The following is a 17,595-nucleotide window of genomic DNA, read 5'->3' as shown; positions in this document are numbered from 1 at the left end:
GACAGAGCGAGACTCCGTCTCAAAAAAAAAAAAAAAAAAAAAAAAAAAAAAAAGTTACAACAATCCCACACAGTGGTTCAAAGTCTAAGAGGGTCAGAATAATAACCCCTTACAAAGCCTGGCAGGTCCCAGTTCCATTTCATCTGCTGAATAAAGGAATGAAAGGTGAAAAGGTGAGTGAATTCACAACAAATGCAAATATAAAGCCACAGAACTAAGGGAAACTTTGACTCTGGACTGGCAGTGGGGAGAAGGGGACATCTAGGATGCTCGTAATGGCCTTTATCTTAAAGGGGTGTAATATAAACACTGATTAAGCTGCACACGTAATAACTATGCACTATGGCCGGGCGCAGCGGCTCACACCTGTAATCCCAGCACTTTGGGAGGCCAGGGCGGGTGGATCACGTGAGGTCAGGACTTTGAGACCAGCCTGGCCAACATGGTGAAACCCTGTCTTCTCTAAAAATACAAAAATTAGCCACGTAACTAGCCGGGCGAGGTGGCGGGCGCCTGCAGTCCCAGCTACTCGGGAGGCTGAGGCAGGAGAATGGCGTAAACCTGGGAAGCGGAGCTTGCAGTGAGCTGAGATCCGGCCACTGCACTCCAGCCTGGGTGACAGAGCGAGACTCCGTCTCAAAAAAAAAAAAAAAATTAGCCAGGCATGGTGGCGGGTGCCTGTAATCCCAGCTACTCCAGAGGCTGAGGAAGGAAAATCGCTTGAACCTGGGAGGTGGAAGTTGCAGTGAGCCAAGATCACGCTACTGCACCCCAGCCCAGGTGACAGAGTGAGACTTGGCCTCGATAATAATAATAATAATAATAATAATGTGTACTTTATGCAGGTCATACTTCCATTAAAAAAAAAAAGTTAACCAAAAAAATTTTTTCTTATGTTCTGGGAAGCCCAGCAACTTACCTAACAGGTGTAATTTACAACGCATACTCCCACCCCTGGCCCGCCTCCCCTGCCCCACAGGTGCCCCACCTCGGTTGCTCATGAGGCTGCGCACGCCCTGCAGCTCCTCCAGGCACTGACTCAGGAGGAGGAGGCTGGTGGTAGCCAAGTCCCCCAGAGCACAGTCCGACAGCCGCAGTGACAGCAGCATTCGCTGCTTCTCCTCATCCACATTGGTCACCTTTGCTGCTACTGTCTGGCCCTCAACAAAGTGGTCACTTGTGGAGGTTACAAATTTGTCACTCATGATCTGAAGAGAAGAACAGGCAGGAGATGAGAAGAGGAAAGGTCTTCATTAAGACAACCCACTTGATGTCCCCAGAAAGGGGGATATGAGTGGGGGGAAATGGGGCCCAGGAAGCTCCCCCAAGCCCTCTCTGAACACAGCTCTACTCCCCTTCCATAAAAACAAAGCCTCCGGATTGGCTGGGAGCGGTGGCTCACGCCTGTAATCCCAGCACTCTGGGAGGCTGAGGCGAGTGAATCACGAGGTCAGGAGTTCCAGACCAGCCTGACCAACATGCTGAAACCCCGACTCTATTAATAATACAAAAATTGGCCAGGCGTGGTGGCTCACGCCTGTAATCCCAGCACTTTGGGAGGCCGAGGCGGGCGGATCACAAGGTCAGGAGATCGAGACCATGGTGAAACCCCGTCTCTACTAAAAATAGAAAAAATTAGCCGGGCGCAGTGGCGGGCGCCTGTAGTCCCAGCTACTCGGGAGGCTGAGGCAGGAGAATGGCGTGAACCTGGGAGGCGGAGCTTGCAGTGAGCCGAGATTGCACCACTGCACTCCAGCCTGGGCGACAGAGCAAGACTCCGTCTCAAAAAGAAAAAAATAATACAAAAATTAGTCAGGAGTGGTGGCATGCAACTGCAATCCCAGCTACTTGGGAGGCTGGGGCAGGGGAATCACTTGAATCTGGGAGGCGGACGTTGCAGTGAGCGGAGATTGCACCACTGCACTCCAGCCTGGGCGACAGAGTGAGACTCCATCTCAAAAAAAACAAACAAACAAACAAAAAAACCAGAGCCTCCAGGAGAGGGCACTCGGGCAAGAAGGCACATTCACGGCAAGCCAGGCAGACACCAGGGCTGTCCTCACCCCAACAACCCACGGGAACCCTCTGCCCCTCACTGGGCTTGTTTCAGGGGCCCTCCCCTCTGCTACCATTTTTAAAATGTTTCTGGCAGGGGATGCAAATGAGATTTTCCCAGGTAAAACACCAGGGAGACAGGCCTACAGAGGGGAAGAAATACTGATGAACGATCTGCGGCAGCAATCAGCTGCACGCCATTTGCTCGACTATCTTCCATGACTTTGGTGAGTCCCATCCCCGCCCAGGCCTCAGCTGACATGCCGGGTACACTAGGAGGCTCCGCTAGGGGACTGCTGGGATTGTTCCCATCTGAAAAGTGCATGGGAACTTGGGGGTGGGGGGCGGGTAATAATTTCAAGGACATTCTGGTCCCTTAACACCTGAAAAACCTCAGAAGTCTGCAAAACCTGTACTCAGTAGCTCAGGATGATCAATTTCCCTGTCTAAATGTGCTGAGAATAAAAACAAGTGCAGTCATCTTCACACTGGAGACCAAGGCCTTCAATGTGTAGTGTGGAGTGGGAAAGGAGTCCCTTCCTCCAGATGGTCACACAGCTGGGCAAGAGGAACATGGGCCAAAAGCTCAGCTGCACTCACCCCTCCCAGGTGCCTTTATGTCACACACACCTTAAGTGGTGCCCCTGAAAATCTTTCAAAAGAGTAAAGTATCCTTGGCCGGGTGCGGTAGCTCACACCTGTAATCACAGCAGTTTGGGAGGCCAAGGCGGGTGGATCACTTAAGGTCAGGAGTTCAAGACCAGCCTGGCCAACATGGTAAAACCCTGTCTCTACCATTCAAAAAAAAAAGCTGGGCATGTTGGTGGGTGCCTGTAATACCAGCTACTTGGAAGGCTGAAGCAGGAAAATCGCTTGAACCCAGGAGGCGGAGGTTACAGTGAGCAGAGATCACACCACTGCAATCCAGCCTGGGAGACAGAACGACACTGTCTCAAAAAAATAATAAATAAATAATAAGAAGAAGAATGAAATACAAAAAATAAAAAAAAGAATATTCCTCCCCACCCGCCCTCAGGTTCTGTGACCTTGTATTTCTCCTCAAAGCCCTTGTACATGGAGTTGAACTTACAGCTTTTGGGGCCAGTCCGCTAAGACCTGAGGGGAACTGGATGAACACGCCATAGTCCTTGATGCTCTTCACAAAACCAATGAGCAGCATTCCGGGATGAATTTCTGAGAAGTTCTTGGGATCCTGGCCACCTTCTACTGTGGAGACCAAGGCCGGCTTCCTGCAAAGAAGCTAGTGGTACTTCATCAAGGAATGTTCCAGAAAGGGCAGATGAAATGTCCATCTCTCCCATCTCCTTTCTCCACAGAGAAAGACAGAACTGCAGGCTGACCTCTGCTCCTACAGCAATTCTCTAAGTGTGCAGACCAGCAGCATCAACATTGCCTGAAACCTGGGAGAAATGCAAGTTCTCAAGCACCACCCAGACCTACTGAATTAGAAACTTTGGTGTGACTCAGCCATCTGCATGGCCCAACTGCACACTACAGCTGAGAATCACGGTTTTATTCCATTCCCGATTCACTAATCTGCAGATTACTAGAGGAGACCAAAAAGGGATGGCTCATCCCCCTGGTCTGACAGCTGGATCAGCCATCACACAATCCTCTACTACTCCCTCTTCACACTGATGAACTCATTTTCCCTCCTCTGCCTGTTTTTACTCCAAGGAGAATGAACTTTACATTCTGTGAGCAGAAGCTCCTTCAAAGAACCTATGCAAAGACCAAAGGGAATATTCCTGAGCCTATAGCCCTGGGGGGAGAAGGCACATAGTGAAAAAAAAAGAGGAAAGGGGGACAGACGCCACCGTATTAATTGTTCTAATCCAAGGGGCAAGCACTGAAAGCCCCCAAAATGCTAGATGTGCTCCCAAGCAGCCCACTGGGCCTCCTTCTCCAGCCCCCTAGAGTCCCCCTCTCTATGAACTTTCAGGCTACTCCACCCTGACCAACAGCATCTGCTGGCAGCACTTACTCAGGCCTGCTCTTACTTTCCACAGCACAGGCTTCGTCACTGGTTTGGTTTTGTGGAGGTATTTCTGAGGTCAAATAGCTGTCTTTTCCCCATGGGGTTTCTAACTAATTTCCCCAGAATTTCCCATCCAAGCGCCCATGGCCCCACACCTTCCTCTGTTCCACAGATACCAGTCAAGGATACAATATGCCCCTCGCTCTGGCTCAGACACAGGACTCGGTGAAGGATGTCACCTGCCTGGAGCCAATGATGTAACAATGGGCCGTTGGCAACGTGGTCCGACAGATGAGATGTGGGGAGGAAAGCACGGATGTTGTGCGGCAGGACAGCCACCTCCAGCCCATCTTTGGTCTTCTCTAAAACCTTCACATCTACCAACTACCCAGGGAAGAGAAAGACAAAAATCGCACTTGTCATGAACAGAGAACAACCTGGTCTGGATCAGGCAGGGCTTGGAGGCATCAAACTCCGGCACCAAGGATCACTAAGAAGCAGCTTTCTTCCAAACACCACTCACCACCCCAACTACCCAGCATGCATGCACGTGCACATGCACGAGGACTCATGTGTGGACCCATCACACTCCTCTCTCAAGTCCCTCCACGGAGCCCCAGGAAAGCCAGAACTGCAGGTTGGCACTAGGGACCCAAGAGGAAAGAGGTCAGCAGCCCACTGCTGAAAAGCCTCACTGTAACAGGACTTCTGTGGACAGCTTCCATTTGTTCTGACACACAGGAAGGAATGCATATGACGTCCTCTCTCAAGAACCCCTCTAGCCCCAAAATCTTATCGAGCTACCTCTATCTTTCCGCTTCATGGGTTCCAATACACCATGTGTTAGTGGTGCCCTGCTCTCTGCCACTGTAACATAAAATAGCTTGTCCAGAAAAGTCCAGGTACCTGCCCAATGTTAATGGCTTTTCCTTTCTTCTGACTGTGTCCTGCAGGCTCTTTCTTTGGCTCTGGATCACTTGACAGCTTGAAGGATAAGAGCATCCTCTCTTTGGATGGCTCACAGTTCAACACGGCAACCTTCACCACCTGGCAAGAAACCACACAGGCTTGGCCAACTCCTCCCAGCAGGCCTTGCAGGCCCTGCAGCATGCCCTCCACTAGTGCTGCAGAGGCCTTGAGAGATCTACCAAGCCTTTGGATCAGATCAGAAGGTGGTGAAAAGAAGAAATGCACTGAGAACTACACAATCTCCCAGGGCAGGCTTTGGGATAAACAGAAGACATAAATAACTTTTTTTGTACCATCCAAGTCTTAAAAATTATTTTTCTCTCTGAGGTGATGGAGATGATAATTACCCTGGTTTGATCATTACATATTGTAAGCATGTATTGAAATAACACATGGTGGCCAGGCTTAGTGGCTCAGGCCTGTAATTCCAGCACTTTGAAAGGCCAAGGTGGGCTGATTGCTTGAAGCCAGGAGTTCGAGACCAGCCTGGCCAAAACGGCGAAATCCCATCTCTACTAAAACTACAAAAATTAGCTGGGTGTGCCGGCACATGCCTGTAGTCCCAGCTACTTGGGAGGCTGAAGCTCGAGAATCACTTGAGCCTGGAAGGTGGAGGTTGCAGTGAGCTGAGATCACGCCATTGTACTCCAGCCTGGGTGACAGAGGGAAACTCTGTCTTGAAAAAAATAAAAAAGAAAAGAAAAAAAAAGAAATATCACATTGTACCCCATAAATATGTACAATTATTATCTATCCATTTAAAGTCGTTTAAAGGAATAAAAAAGTGTTTTTCCTAGTGATACCAAGACTCACTAGTTTTACAGCACTGCCCCCATGTGGTGACAGTGACCTCACAACAATTTCTGATACCAGAGGCACAGGTTTATTACAGGTAAAGACTGACCTCTTCCATGCGTGCCTGAGACCCATCAGCTTGTCAGCTTCTGCTGAACCCGCCGAGGCTTTCTCCCTGTTCTGTTCCCTGTCTCCTCCATTTAGCCAGCTCATGCCCACTGCCCCATGTGCTCTCTTCCTCAGCCTCTTAAAGGCAGCCCTACTACTCTTAAAGGCAGCCCTACTACTTACTGCTCCTTCATATTTGTGTTTGTGGGGTCACCACTTCTAGGGGAAGGGTTACCTGGCCAGTGTAAAAAACTCTCTCCGGGTCAGGGATATACTCGGTACTGAGCTCATGCTTGGGCACCAGTCCCTGCACATTGTTGTAGAACTTCACAATGCAGCCATAGTCCTTGACCCTGATGATGAAGCCATGTGTCTGCAGACCAGGCTTGGCATCGGCATAGCAGGTAATGACAGGTAGTTTGGACTCAACCAGGGTTTTTTTCAGGGTCATCATCAGCTTCTTGGCTTCAGGGTCACAAAGCAAAACCTAGGGGAGGGACATAGGCTGTCAAGTTATCTGTTACCATGAGAGCCACTGAGCTGGTCTCTGCAACCTCTTAAACCCAAAAGCCATGGGGCCATTCCCCAAGAACCTGCTATAGCTTTTCCTATAATCAACTCAGTGGCAGATTCTTCTTGCTTCCTGCTGTATGACAATCTGCAGCATACAAATCACTATTTCAAATGTAATTGCTCCCATAAATTGCTGCACACTACCCTCTCCTGACCATGAAGCAACATTCCCGGCACCTCTGTGGAGTCTTGGTTACACTAACTTCTACACCATCTTGGCTCCTTCCTAGTGGGCTTTGCATCTAGTCTAACAGAACCAATGATAAACCAATTTACCACCTTAGTACTGCTGTTTATTAGCTATCAAATAAGATGGAGATGCAACTGTCTTTCAACCCCTCAGAAGGTCATCTCCTTAAAGACAGAAAAACTCTGTTTAACTCTTGATCCCACTACTGTAAAATTTTGCACCAATGGGCAATCATTACCTCCGCTGAGTCAATAATGATGAAATAAAATGAATACAGGAAAATCTGACATGCTAAGTGCCTGCTCATGGAGCACTCCGTGTGCATCATCATACTGGAGCTTCACAACTCTATGAGGCTTTCCGTGGGATTCGAGCCTTTGTCGTAACTCACCCATGTTTTCGCAGCTTTGCTAGGGCTATTTCTGTGCCTGGAACACACCCTTTGCTCTCCCCAATCTCCCAAATCCTACCTATCCTTTCTAGTTCGAGTGCTACCTCTGCCAGAAATCTAGAAAACGTTATTGTCATACAGAGCTGACATTCAAAAACTGGTTCTGCCGTTTATTAGCTGTGTGACTCTGGGCAAGACAGTTGGCTTTCCTAAGCTTTAATTTTCCCACCTGCAAAATGAAAATAATAGTACTTAATTGTTAGGGTCGTTTCAAGGATTAAATGAAATAATGCCTGTCACATGCCTAGCATAGAAACTGGCACAGAATACCTGTTAGTGGCAGTCGCTATTGATAACGTCAACAATTCTGGCTGCTCCAGCCCACCCTCGCCTCCCCTTTCTCAGGTGTGACCACAGCACACCACCTGCACCAAGCCACATGGCAAAAGATCACAGGCTGGCTTGCTCTCTCTTCATGTATGAATATTTTAACTCCCAATTATACTACACAAAACAGGGACTCACTTTTCTCTTCCCAATGCCAGGTACAGTACTAGACACACTACAGACATTACACACTCACTTTGTGGAAAAAGGCAGAAACTTCAGTTGAGAACTGCTCTCTTCCCATCTAGCCAAAATCCCAAGAGACCCTTCAGGAGGCTCACCCGGCACTTGACCTCATCCCCAATGTGGTACTTCTTCTCTGGATTCTTCATCAGGATGTCAGCCAGGTGCATGGGAGGTACCAGGCCCCTCATCTGCTCGCCCACCTTCACCAGCATCCCATATGACTTTATGGTTAGCACTATGCCCTAGAGAGTCCAAAGATAAGCTGCCTCAATGTCTCAAGAATGGCCTTTCCCCCACCTCTTACAAGGCATGTCACACCTCCCCTTCACAGCCACCTTCCTGGGCTAACTGTGCCTGTTATTCCAGATGGCATATAGGTGGAGCACACACCCCACCCCGAGCTGGATTATTTCATCAGCTTTATTTGTGGGAGCCTTCACATCTTTCTGTGTGAGCATGTGCTTTCTGTGTGCCTTAAAATACATTCCCCAAAGAAAGGGACTATGTCAAGGTGTCCTAAGGAATAAACTCTACATATAAAGGGAGCTGCTCGATTAGAACCAAATGGTTGGAGAGGACAGGTATCTGGAACTGGCTTCTCACTAATATCCCAGGAAGCTCAATAATCACAGGACTAACTTTTGATCTGGTCTACTAACTACCATCAAATCCCAAATCTCAGGATTTATGATCTACTGCCATTGTGTAGCTGGGTGGTGCTAGTAAGATCTTACCTTGAAATTAATTACGAGTTACCCAAAGAAAAAGAAAGAAATTCTAGTCAGCAGGCAAAGGTAAGGAAAATGACATTCAATGTGTTAACATGAGGACTAATGAGCTGACAGTCACCTGTATGTGAACTAAGGAACTCCTGAAACTGAGGGAGTACCTAATTATATGCTTGGTCTTACCTTTACCACTGCCCCAGGTTCGATGTCATGATATCTAAGGTACTGAGCTTCAATAATAGATCTAGGACAAAGAGAAAACACAAAATTAAATAAACTGGGGCAGAGGTTGCCTAAAATTCAGGGCTACCACAGTCACGCTGGCAAGAAAGAAAACCCTCCCCAAGCACAGCCAGGAGAAACGGAATATGAACATGTACAGGCGCACATCTCTACACCCCTACCTGTTAATGACAGACTTACGTTCGTAGAGAGAGCAAGGCCAGTTCATCCATTTGGCTGTAGTCAATAATTCTACACTTGTGAGTGTTCCCTGGCTTGAAGGCCTCAGGATTGAAGACATTCTTAGAATCAGAGAGATGGCTGAGCTGCAAAGTACCAAGTGATTGAGGACAAGCCAGAGACAATAGGTCTGAGCCAATGAGACCTTACAGCCCATAGAGAGGAGACAACACTGATCATGTACCATAAAAACAGTACTTTGATTGCCTGGTTAAGTAATTCTTCACACTAAAAAACTGCTCTTTATCATCACAGAATTTCAGGAAGGTCAGAGAAAGTCCAGAACATAGATCAGTCAACTGTGCCTAGTGCCTGTTTTTGTAAATAGAAGTTGTATTGGAATACAGCCATCCGTTCATTTACGTACTGTCTATGGCTGCTTTCAAGCCGTAACAACAGCATTGAACAATTAGGACAGAGACCACCACAGGGCTCACAGCCTAAAGTATTTATGACCTAGCCCTTTAAGAAAAACTCTGCTGGGCCCTGGTCTGGATCCTAACTCATCCTTACACTTAACCATTAACCAAGTATCAGATATGGCAAGCTGGTTCTAAGGCATCCTAACACAGCCAACAGACATTGTTCTAATCACTATGAACAGGAATTAGAACTGCAATATCCAGAAATTCTAAACTAGCATCAAGGGATGAAAGAAGCAGAAATGGCCCCCTGTGCTCCAAAAGTCCTTCCAGTGAAAAGATCCCTGACCAAACAAAGAGGCCTCCTTACCCGGGCATACGCCAGAACCCCATCCTTCAGCCTGAAGGTGGCCCCAGCCTTCTTGAAAAAGCCCTGGACAGGAACATCATCCAGCACCGCTCCAAGGTTCTGGCAAGAGAGTCGGGTGAGTGGGCGTCCAGGCTGTAGGAAGATGGGGCGCAGACTCAGGCGCACAACTCTGGTTCGAGGATGGACGCAGAGGATGCAAGCCCTCACCTAGACAAAAGGAAAGGCAGGGTGAGCAGGAGGAGGCACACAGGAGCACCCTAGAGCAGACCTTCTAGGCATCAAGCCTCTCCACATGCTAACCAGGTATGTGAGTACTCACATCCTTAGTATGTAAGTACTCAAACTGGCTTCCATACTCAAGCAGCATGCAACAAAGTCAAAATGTCCCATAGGGACCATGTCTGACTAAATCAAAACTTACTCAAGCCAGTTATAGTGGCTCACACTGATAATCCCAGCACTTTGGGATACCGAGGCAGGTGGATCACTTGAGCTCAGGAGTCAGAGACCAGCCTGCGCACATAGTGAAACCCTATCTCAACAAAAAATACAAAAATTTGGCCGGGGATCATGGCTCATGCCTGTAATCCCAGCATTTTGGGAGTCTGAGGTGGGCAGATCACTTAAGATCAGGAGTTTGAGATAGCCCAGCCAACATGGCGAAACCTCATCTCTAGATTTAAAAAACAGAAAGTTAGGCTGGAAGCGGTGGCTCATGCCTGTAATCCCAGCTCTTTGGGAGGCCGACGCAGGCGGATCACGAGGTCAGGAGATCAAGGCCATCCTGGCTAACACAGTGAAACCCCATCTCTACTAAAAATACAAAAAAAAACCCAGCAGTGAGCTGGGTGTGGTGGCAGGCGCCTGTAATCCCAGCTACTCAAAAGGCTGAAGCAGGAGAATCACTTGAACCCAGGAGGCAGAGGCTGCAGTAAGCTGAGATAGCACCACTGCACTCCAGCCTGGGCGACAGAGCAAGACACTGTCTCCAAAAAAAAAAACAAATAGCCGGGCATGGTGGCACGTACTTGTACTTCCAGCTACTCAGGAGGCTGAGGCACAAGAATCACTTGAAATGGGAGGCAGACGTTGCAGTGAGCCAAGACTGTGCCACTGCACTCCAGCCTGGGTGACGAAGTGAGACTTAGTCTCAAAAAGAAAAGAAAAAAAAAAAATTAGTCAAGCACGGTGGCGTGCACCATTTGGGAGGCTGAAGCAGGAGAATCACCTGAGTGAGCCCAGGAGGTCAAGGCTGCAGTGACTGATGATCACGCCATTGCACTCCAGCCTGGGTGACAGAGTGAGACCCTGTCTCAAAAAATAATAATAAAATAAATACACAAAAATTAGCAGGAAAGTTTACTCAAGTCCCCTCAACACCAAGGAGCTAATATATCTGTAATACAACAGAAACCATGTACTAGTGTCACTACATCCAAGGCTCCTCTGAAACTAACAGAAAAAGCCTGATCTCTTCATGACATTAAAACATGTAAAATGTCTCAATTCCACACACGAATGATTATAGGGAGAAAAAAATTACTAAAAAGAGGTTTAGGAAAATATTAACAGTATTATCACTAGGTAGTATAAAACCCTAGTTTCACTTTAAAAAAAAAATTCTCAGCTAGTTGCAGTAGCTCAAGCCTATAATCCCAGCACTGTAGGAGGCCTAGGCAGGAGGATCATTTGAGCCCAGGTGTTTAAGACCAGCCTGGGCAACACAGCGAGACCCCATCTCTACAAAAAACAGAAAAAATTAGCTGGCCGTGGTGGCATGCATCTGTAGTCCCAGCTACTCAGGAGGCTGAGGTGGGAGGATTGCCAGAACCCGGGAGGTTGAGGTTGCAATTAACCGTGATCGTGCCATTGTACTACACTCTGGGCAACAGTGTGTGACCTTGTCTCGAAAAATAAATAAATAAATAAATTCTCTATACCATACATTACTATTTTAAAAAAGAAATCATTTTAGAATTCTAAAAAATTCTGAATAACATATATTAGGATTTTCTTCCTAAATATCCATGTTCATTGTAGAAAACTTGAATATTTAAATACAAGCGGAGCCAAGTATTGTGACTCATACCTGTAATCCCAGCACTTCGGGAGGCAAAGATGGGGGACTCCTTGAGCCCAGGAGTTCAAAACCATCCTGGGCAACATGGCGAGACCTTGCCTCTACAATTTTTTTTTTTTTGAGACAGAGTCTTGCTCTGTTGCCCAGGCCGGAGTGCAGTGACGCAATCTTGGCTCACTGCAACCTCTGCCTCCCGGGTTCAAGCAATTCTCCTGCCTCAGTCTCCTGAGTAGCTGGGACTACAGGTACACACCACCAGGTCTGGCTAATTTTTTTTTTATTATTTTTAGTACAGACAGAGTTTCACCATGCTGGCCAGGCTGGTTTTGAACTCCTGGCCTTGTGATTGTCCCGCCTCGGCCTACCAAAGTGCTGGGATTATAGGCATGAGCCACCATGCCTGGCCTATGAATTTTTTTTTAATTAGCCAGGCATCGTGGCACGCATCTGTGGTCCCAACTACTCTGAGGACTGAGATGGGAGGATCAATTGAGCCCAGGACATTGAAGCTGCAGTGAGCCATGTTTGCCCTACTGCACTCCAGCCTGGGTGACAGAGTGAGACCCTGTCTAAAAAAAAAAGAAAAGAAAAGAAAGAAAAGAACAGAACAGAAAAATCACCCAGAGTTCATCACTATTAACACCTGATTGCATAATCTTCCAGTATTTTAACCAGAGGTACTTTTTAAAATATTTTTTCAAAATTGGATCTATACTACTCATAGAACTTTCAAAATCACCTTTTGCTGTTTAAACGTATCTTATTCTCCTATGTTAAATATTCTTCTAAACAACTTTAAATTAGAAAAACAAAAAATTAGTAATACTAAAGGAAAAAAAAACCAAACTACATGCAAGACTATGAAGTAAAAACTAAAAGTTGCCTTCTTTTCCACCTGCTCCTTCTCTAATTTCAGTTCGGCCCCTGGGAGTTTCTTACTTTCTTTCCATAACATTTTTTTTTTTTGAAACAGAGTCTTGCTCTGTTGCCTAGGCTGGAGTACAGTGGCACAATCTCAGCTCACTGCAACCTCGGCCTCCCGGGTTCAAGCGATTCTCCTGCCTCACGTTCCTGAGTAGCTGGAACTACAGGCATACACCACCACGTCCGGCTAATTTTTGTATTTTTAGTAGAGACGGGGTTTCACCATGTTGGCCAGGCTGGTCTTGAACTCCTAACCTTAAGTGATCTGCCCACCTCGCCTCCCAAAGTGTTGGGATTACAAGCATATGAGCCACCACGTCTGGCCTCCATAACACTTTTCATTATTCCTCTCGTCTCCTTTCTGCACACCTGCATGCATGCAGTCCTAGGTCCTCCCTGTAGCTAGCTGTGATACTGGACAGCAAATGGACCACAGTTGGAATCAAGAAAATACAGGATCAACATTTCTTACTGCCTGATTTGAGAAATATGTTCCAGCTTTCTTGGGATCCAGGTGCATAAAATCAACCACGCCCGTGAAGAATGTGAGGAAGTTTAGTGTAAGGCCAAATGGAGTCACCTAGAAATAAACAGAACAAGTTATGAAAAAAACTTCTTTGAAAGAACCACGAATGTAAGACACTGCTCGCAGTAAACACTCAATGCCACATTATCCCTAACTGTGTATCTCTCCTCCCCCAGCTAACTCTTATCAATCTTTTCTTCCTATAAAACTAACCGGCAGAACAATTCCTGCACTGGCTGTTTCCTTCTTAGTAGGCTCACCTCCCTTCCAGCTAAGAGAGGACATCAGGGCCGGGCGCGGTGGCTCAAGCCTGTAATCCCAGCACTTTGGGAGGCCGAGACGGGCGGATCACGAAGTCAGGAGATCGAGACCATCCTGGCTAACACAGTGAAACCCCGTCTCTACTAAAAAATACAAAAAACTAGCCAGGCGAGGTGGCGGGCGCCTGTAGTCCCAGCTACTCGGGAGGCTGAGGCAGGAGAATGGCGTAGACCCGGGAGGCGGAGCTTGCAGTGAGCTGAGATCCGGCCACTGCACTCCAGCCTGGGCGACAGAGCGAGACTCCGTCTCCAAAAAAAAAAAAAAGAGAGGACATCAGTCCTCCCACTCTCTGGGAGTCCTCCATGGAGTGGAAGGAGCTTTGTACATGTATCCTTGGGGAACTGCCAGCCTGACAACTGGAATAGATTGTTACTTACATACTTGCCCAGTATAGGAAGGTAAAACTCAAAGGCTTGCAAAGGGGAGATACTGACCACAAGCAAGCCAAGTCACCCTACAGAGTCAACAAAACGCTAAAAGTGACAATCCCCTCAAAAGATAGTCATGAGGGAGATGAATGAAATCAGAGAACTAAGTCCTCTCTCTTACCTCCCCGCAAAATATGAAACCTATTCTCTAGGAAAACTGTTACCAGAATCAAAAAACAGGAAATTCTGAAAATGTCAATTAAAAATTCTGAAAATGTCAATTAAATTCTAAATATCATGTAAATATCCAGCCCCTTTCTCGTACTCATTCTCAGGCAGCCAGGCTTAGACCCTCTTGGGTGGAGATTGTCAGATCCTTTCTAGAGAAATCTAACATGCCAGAGAAGACCTATAACAATCACAGTAGGAGGTTGTCCAAATTAAATCTGCTAGTCCTGTTCCTGACAGGAAAGTTAAATCGTCACCAAGAAGCTGGGCGCGGTGGCTCATGCCTATAATCCTAGCACTCTGGGAGGCTGAGGCAGGTGGATCACCTGAGCTCAGGAGTTTGAGACCAGCCTGGCCAACACAGTGAAACCCTGTCTCTACAAAAATACAAAAATTAGCTGGGCGTGGTGGTGGATGCCTGTAGTCCCAGCTACTCGGGAGGCTAACGCAGGAGAATCACTTGAACCTGGATGGTGGAGGTTGCAATGAGCTGAGATCATGCCACTGCACTCCAGCCCGGGTAACAGAGCAAGACTCTGTCTCAAAAAAAATAATAATTATAAAAATTATAAAAATTTAAAAAACAGTCAACAATCTCACACAGGCACACAGACTTGCTCAGTTTTTGTTTTTTTTTTTTTTTTTTTTTTTTTTTTTTTTTGAGACGGAGTCTCGCTCTGTCGCCCTGGCTGGAGTGCAGTGGCCGGATCTCAGCTCACTGCAAGCTCCGCCTCCCGGGTTTACGCCATTCTCCTGCCTCAGCCTCCTGTGTAGCTGGGACTATAGGCGCCCGCCACCTCGCCCGGCTAGTTTTTTGTATTTTTTAGTAGAGACGGGGTTTCACCGTGTTAGCCTGGATGGTCTTGATCTCCTGACCTCGTGATCCGCCCGTCTCGGCCTCCCAAAGTGCTGGGATTACAGGCTTGAGCCACCGCGCCCGGCCGACTCGCTCAGTTTTTTAGCACCTCACTCATAATACAGCAATCTAAACAAAAACTTCCTAGAGAATTGGAAGTTAAAGTTGAGAGGCTCTCCCAGGATGCTTCTGGATAATGTGCCACACTAAAACGAGGAAGTAAACCGAAAAAGAAGAACACATGGGACCAAAGAAGGCTCTAATAGAGATAGAGGAGAAAGCAGAAGGGAAGTTCTAGGATACTGGCTATGCAGGAGCCCTACAGAGCAACTAGTCCATCCTAGAGCAGGAAGACATCAAAAAGGGTTCTAGGTGGGAGGAAAAAGAAACCAGTAGTTTACTTAAAGGGTTTGAAAGCATGCAGAATTGTAGCGAGATGAAAATAAGTTGAGGGTATAGGAAAAAATACTGATATGAAAAGAATTTCGCAAATGACAAAAACAAAGCTGACTGCCACCTCCAAGAGAAAAAAAGCTGTTCAAGAAGGTCATAGTAGGCCAGGTGTGGTGGCTCACGCCTGTAATCACAGCATTTGGGGAGGCCCAGACAGGTGGATCACTTGAGGTCAGGAGTTTGACACCAACCTAGCCAAGATGGTGAAACCCTGTCTCTACTAAAAATACAAAAATCAGCCAGGTGTGGTAGTGCATGCCTGTAGTCCCAGCTACTCGGGAGGCTGAGGCAGGGGGATCGCTTGAACCTGGGAGGCAGAGGCTGCAATGACCTAAGATCGCGCCAGTGCATGCCAGCCTGAGCAACAGGGCGAGACTGTCTCAAAAAAAAAAAAAAAAAGGAAAGTCATGCTAGTATGCTGGGCGAGGTCACTCACGCCTGTAATCCCAGCACTTTGGGAGGCCAGGATGGGAGGATCACTTGAGCTCAGGAGTTCAACACCAGCCTGGGCAACATAGTGAGACTTCATCTCTACAAAATATATATATTTTTTAATGAAAAAAAGAGAGACCCAAATGTTTTCTAGCTTGATAAAAAGTTAAAACTCAATGCCTAAGATTGAAAAATCAAGAGGTACCAGCAGAAGCTTATTACTCTAAAATATGGAGAGAAATTTCAAAACATAAGCTAAAAGAGTTAAAGATGGGGGTTATGATGGATAAGTTCTTCATTATAAACCTTTTAATTCCATTTGACCCTTTAGATCAGCACCATCCAACAGAAATACAATGCTAGCCACACATGTAATTTTAAGTTTTCTGGCAATCACCTTTTAGAAACTACAAAGAAACAAAAGACATTTTAGTATAGTTTTTTTAACCTAATATATCCAACATATTATCATTTCAACATGTGGCACTGGCCACATCTGAACTGCTCAATGGGCATAAGTGACTAGTGACTACCCTTATCAGACAGTAGTTTTAGACCATAGGCATGTAATAGTTTAAAAAGAATTATTTTTGTTTTAAAAAGTAGTAGTAGCAATGAACAGCTTACCTTCTGCACCTGAGCTTTGACCACCAGTCCTGGTAGTAAGTTATTAAGGGTCCAGCTCTGCTCTTCAGTAGCAATGGCAGTAGAAACCTCTGAGTGACCAACAGACAGACTAACAACTCCTCCGTTGCCTTTCACCTTTTCAATGATGCAGTTCAGGTACTGACCCACCTTTAGTTTAGCACCTGAAAGCCCAGATCCAGACCCCAAAAGGAAAAATGTCTCTATGAGAAGGACTTTTAACATGGGCCCAAGTAATACCTGAAGAGACCCATGGCCTACCTGCCCAATTAGCATCGATTACTCCCCACATTCCCAATCTCTAAGGCGCCAACTACAAGAAGGAAATGAAGTTATCCTAATTGATCTGGAATTCAATTACCATACAAAAATATGAACATCTCAACAAGCCAGGAGATTGCTGGTTCAGAAGCCATGGGGGCCCAAATTGCAGTGGAATCTTCCAGGTGAGAAAAACTAACACTGTTCCATCAGATCTTAGTGAGACCCTGCCACTCGCTGGCCCTTCATACATCTTTCCTTTCCTATTAACTAGGATTAAGTGCTGGTTTAACCAAAGCCACAGCACCTTCAGGGTCACCATTCTGTCACGTTACTCATCAAAATGGCACTTAAATATAATCCCCACATGTACCACCTCACCACCAGGTACTGGCCCCTTTTCTTGCCCTCACCTTTGTTCTTCTGTCTGATGTACTCCTGGGCTTTCAGCAGTGGCAGGAAAGCTCTGGTCCCATCAACACCAATGTCCACTAGGTAGCCATGGTCTTCCAGGCTGGATATAGTACCTGTAAGTAGCTGGGGAAGAGAAAGTAGTCCCCAAAGTTCCAATTCAAAGGTAATGGGACACACAACAAACGTTCAAACTTGAATGTTCCTGCCACTAAGCTCCCACTCCGCCACTATCCCACCCCCACGTTTAACTTTAAGCCACAATCCCACTAGACAGCAGACATCAAATTCAATACTCCCAGGCTTGAAGGATCTGACGGTTGCCAGGCAATGAGGAATGTTTAACACAGCTGAATGATGGAACAATATAGAAGAATCTCTTGCCTCGAGTGCTTTCAAAAGATAGCAGACTTTCGGCCAGGCACGGTGGCTCACGCCTGTAATCCCAGCATTTTGGAAGGCCGAGGCAGACAGATCACTTGAGGTCAGGAGTTTGAGACCAGCCTGGCCAACAT

The 17,595-nt window shown here is 46.7% G+C and overlaps 2 protein-coding genes across 3 annotated transcripts in view; one reads left to right on the top strand and one right to left on the bottom strand.

The window, feature by feature from the left end:
* Positions 1 to 17,595, top strand: part of ATP5MK (ATP synthase membrane subunit k) — a 201,510-nt gene that overhangs the window by 165,617 nt on the left and 18,298 nt on the right. The gene's annotated exons all lie outside the window — the stretch shown is intronic.
* The window catches only part of PDCD11 (programmed cell death 11), a 52,902-nt gene that overhangs the window by 24,641 nt on the left and 10,666 nt on the right, over positions 1 to 17,595 (bottom strand). For both annotated transcript variants that reach the window (XM_050804891.1, XM_050804890.1), the window contains exons 6-17: positions 17,083 to 17,206; positions 16,391 to 16,572; positions 13,052 to 13,159; positions 9,576 to 9,782; positions 8,805 to 8,929; positions 8,565 to 8,625; positions 7,749 to 7,895; positions 6,162 to 6,413; positions 4,961 to 5,101; positions 4,244 to 4,438; positions 3,146 to 3,316; positions 989 to 1,208 (exon numbers count right to left, since the gene is read on the bottom strand). In XM_050804891.1, the coding sequence (XP_050660848.1) occupies positions 989 to 1,208; positions 3,146 to 3,316; positions 4,244 to 4,438; positions 4,961 to 5,101; positions 6,162 to 6,413; positions 7,749 to 7,895; positions 8,565 to 8,625; positions 8,805 to 8,929; positions 9,576 to 9,782; positions 13,052 to 13,159; positions 16,391 to 16,572; positions 17,083 to 17,206 (1,933 nt within the window). The remainder of the gene's footprint in view (positions 1 to 988; positions 1,209 to 3,145; positions 3,317 to 4,243; positions 4,439 to 4,960; positions 5,102 to 6,161; positions 6,414 to 7,748; positions 7,896 to 8,564; positions 8,626 to 8,804; positions 8,930 to 9,575; positions 9,783 to 13,051; positions 13,160 to 16,390; positions 16,573 to 17,082; positions 17,207 to 17,595) is intronic.

Source organism: Macaca thibetana, chromosome 9 (assembly GCF_024542745.1).
Source record: "Macaca thibetana thibetana isolate TM-01 chromosome 9, ASM2454274v1, whole genome shotgun sequence".
NCBI lineage: Eukaryota > Metazoa > Chordata > Mammalia > Primates > Cercopithecidae > Macaca > Macaca thibetana.
The sequence above is the reverse complement of the archived record's forward strand: the minus strand, read 5'-3'. Positions and strand labels throughout refer to the sequence as shown.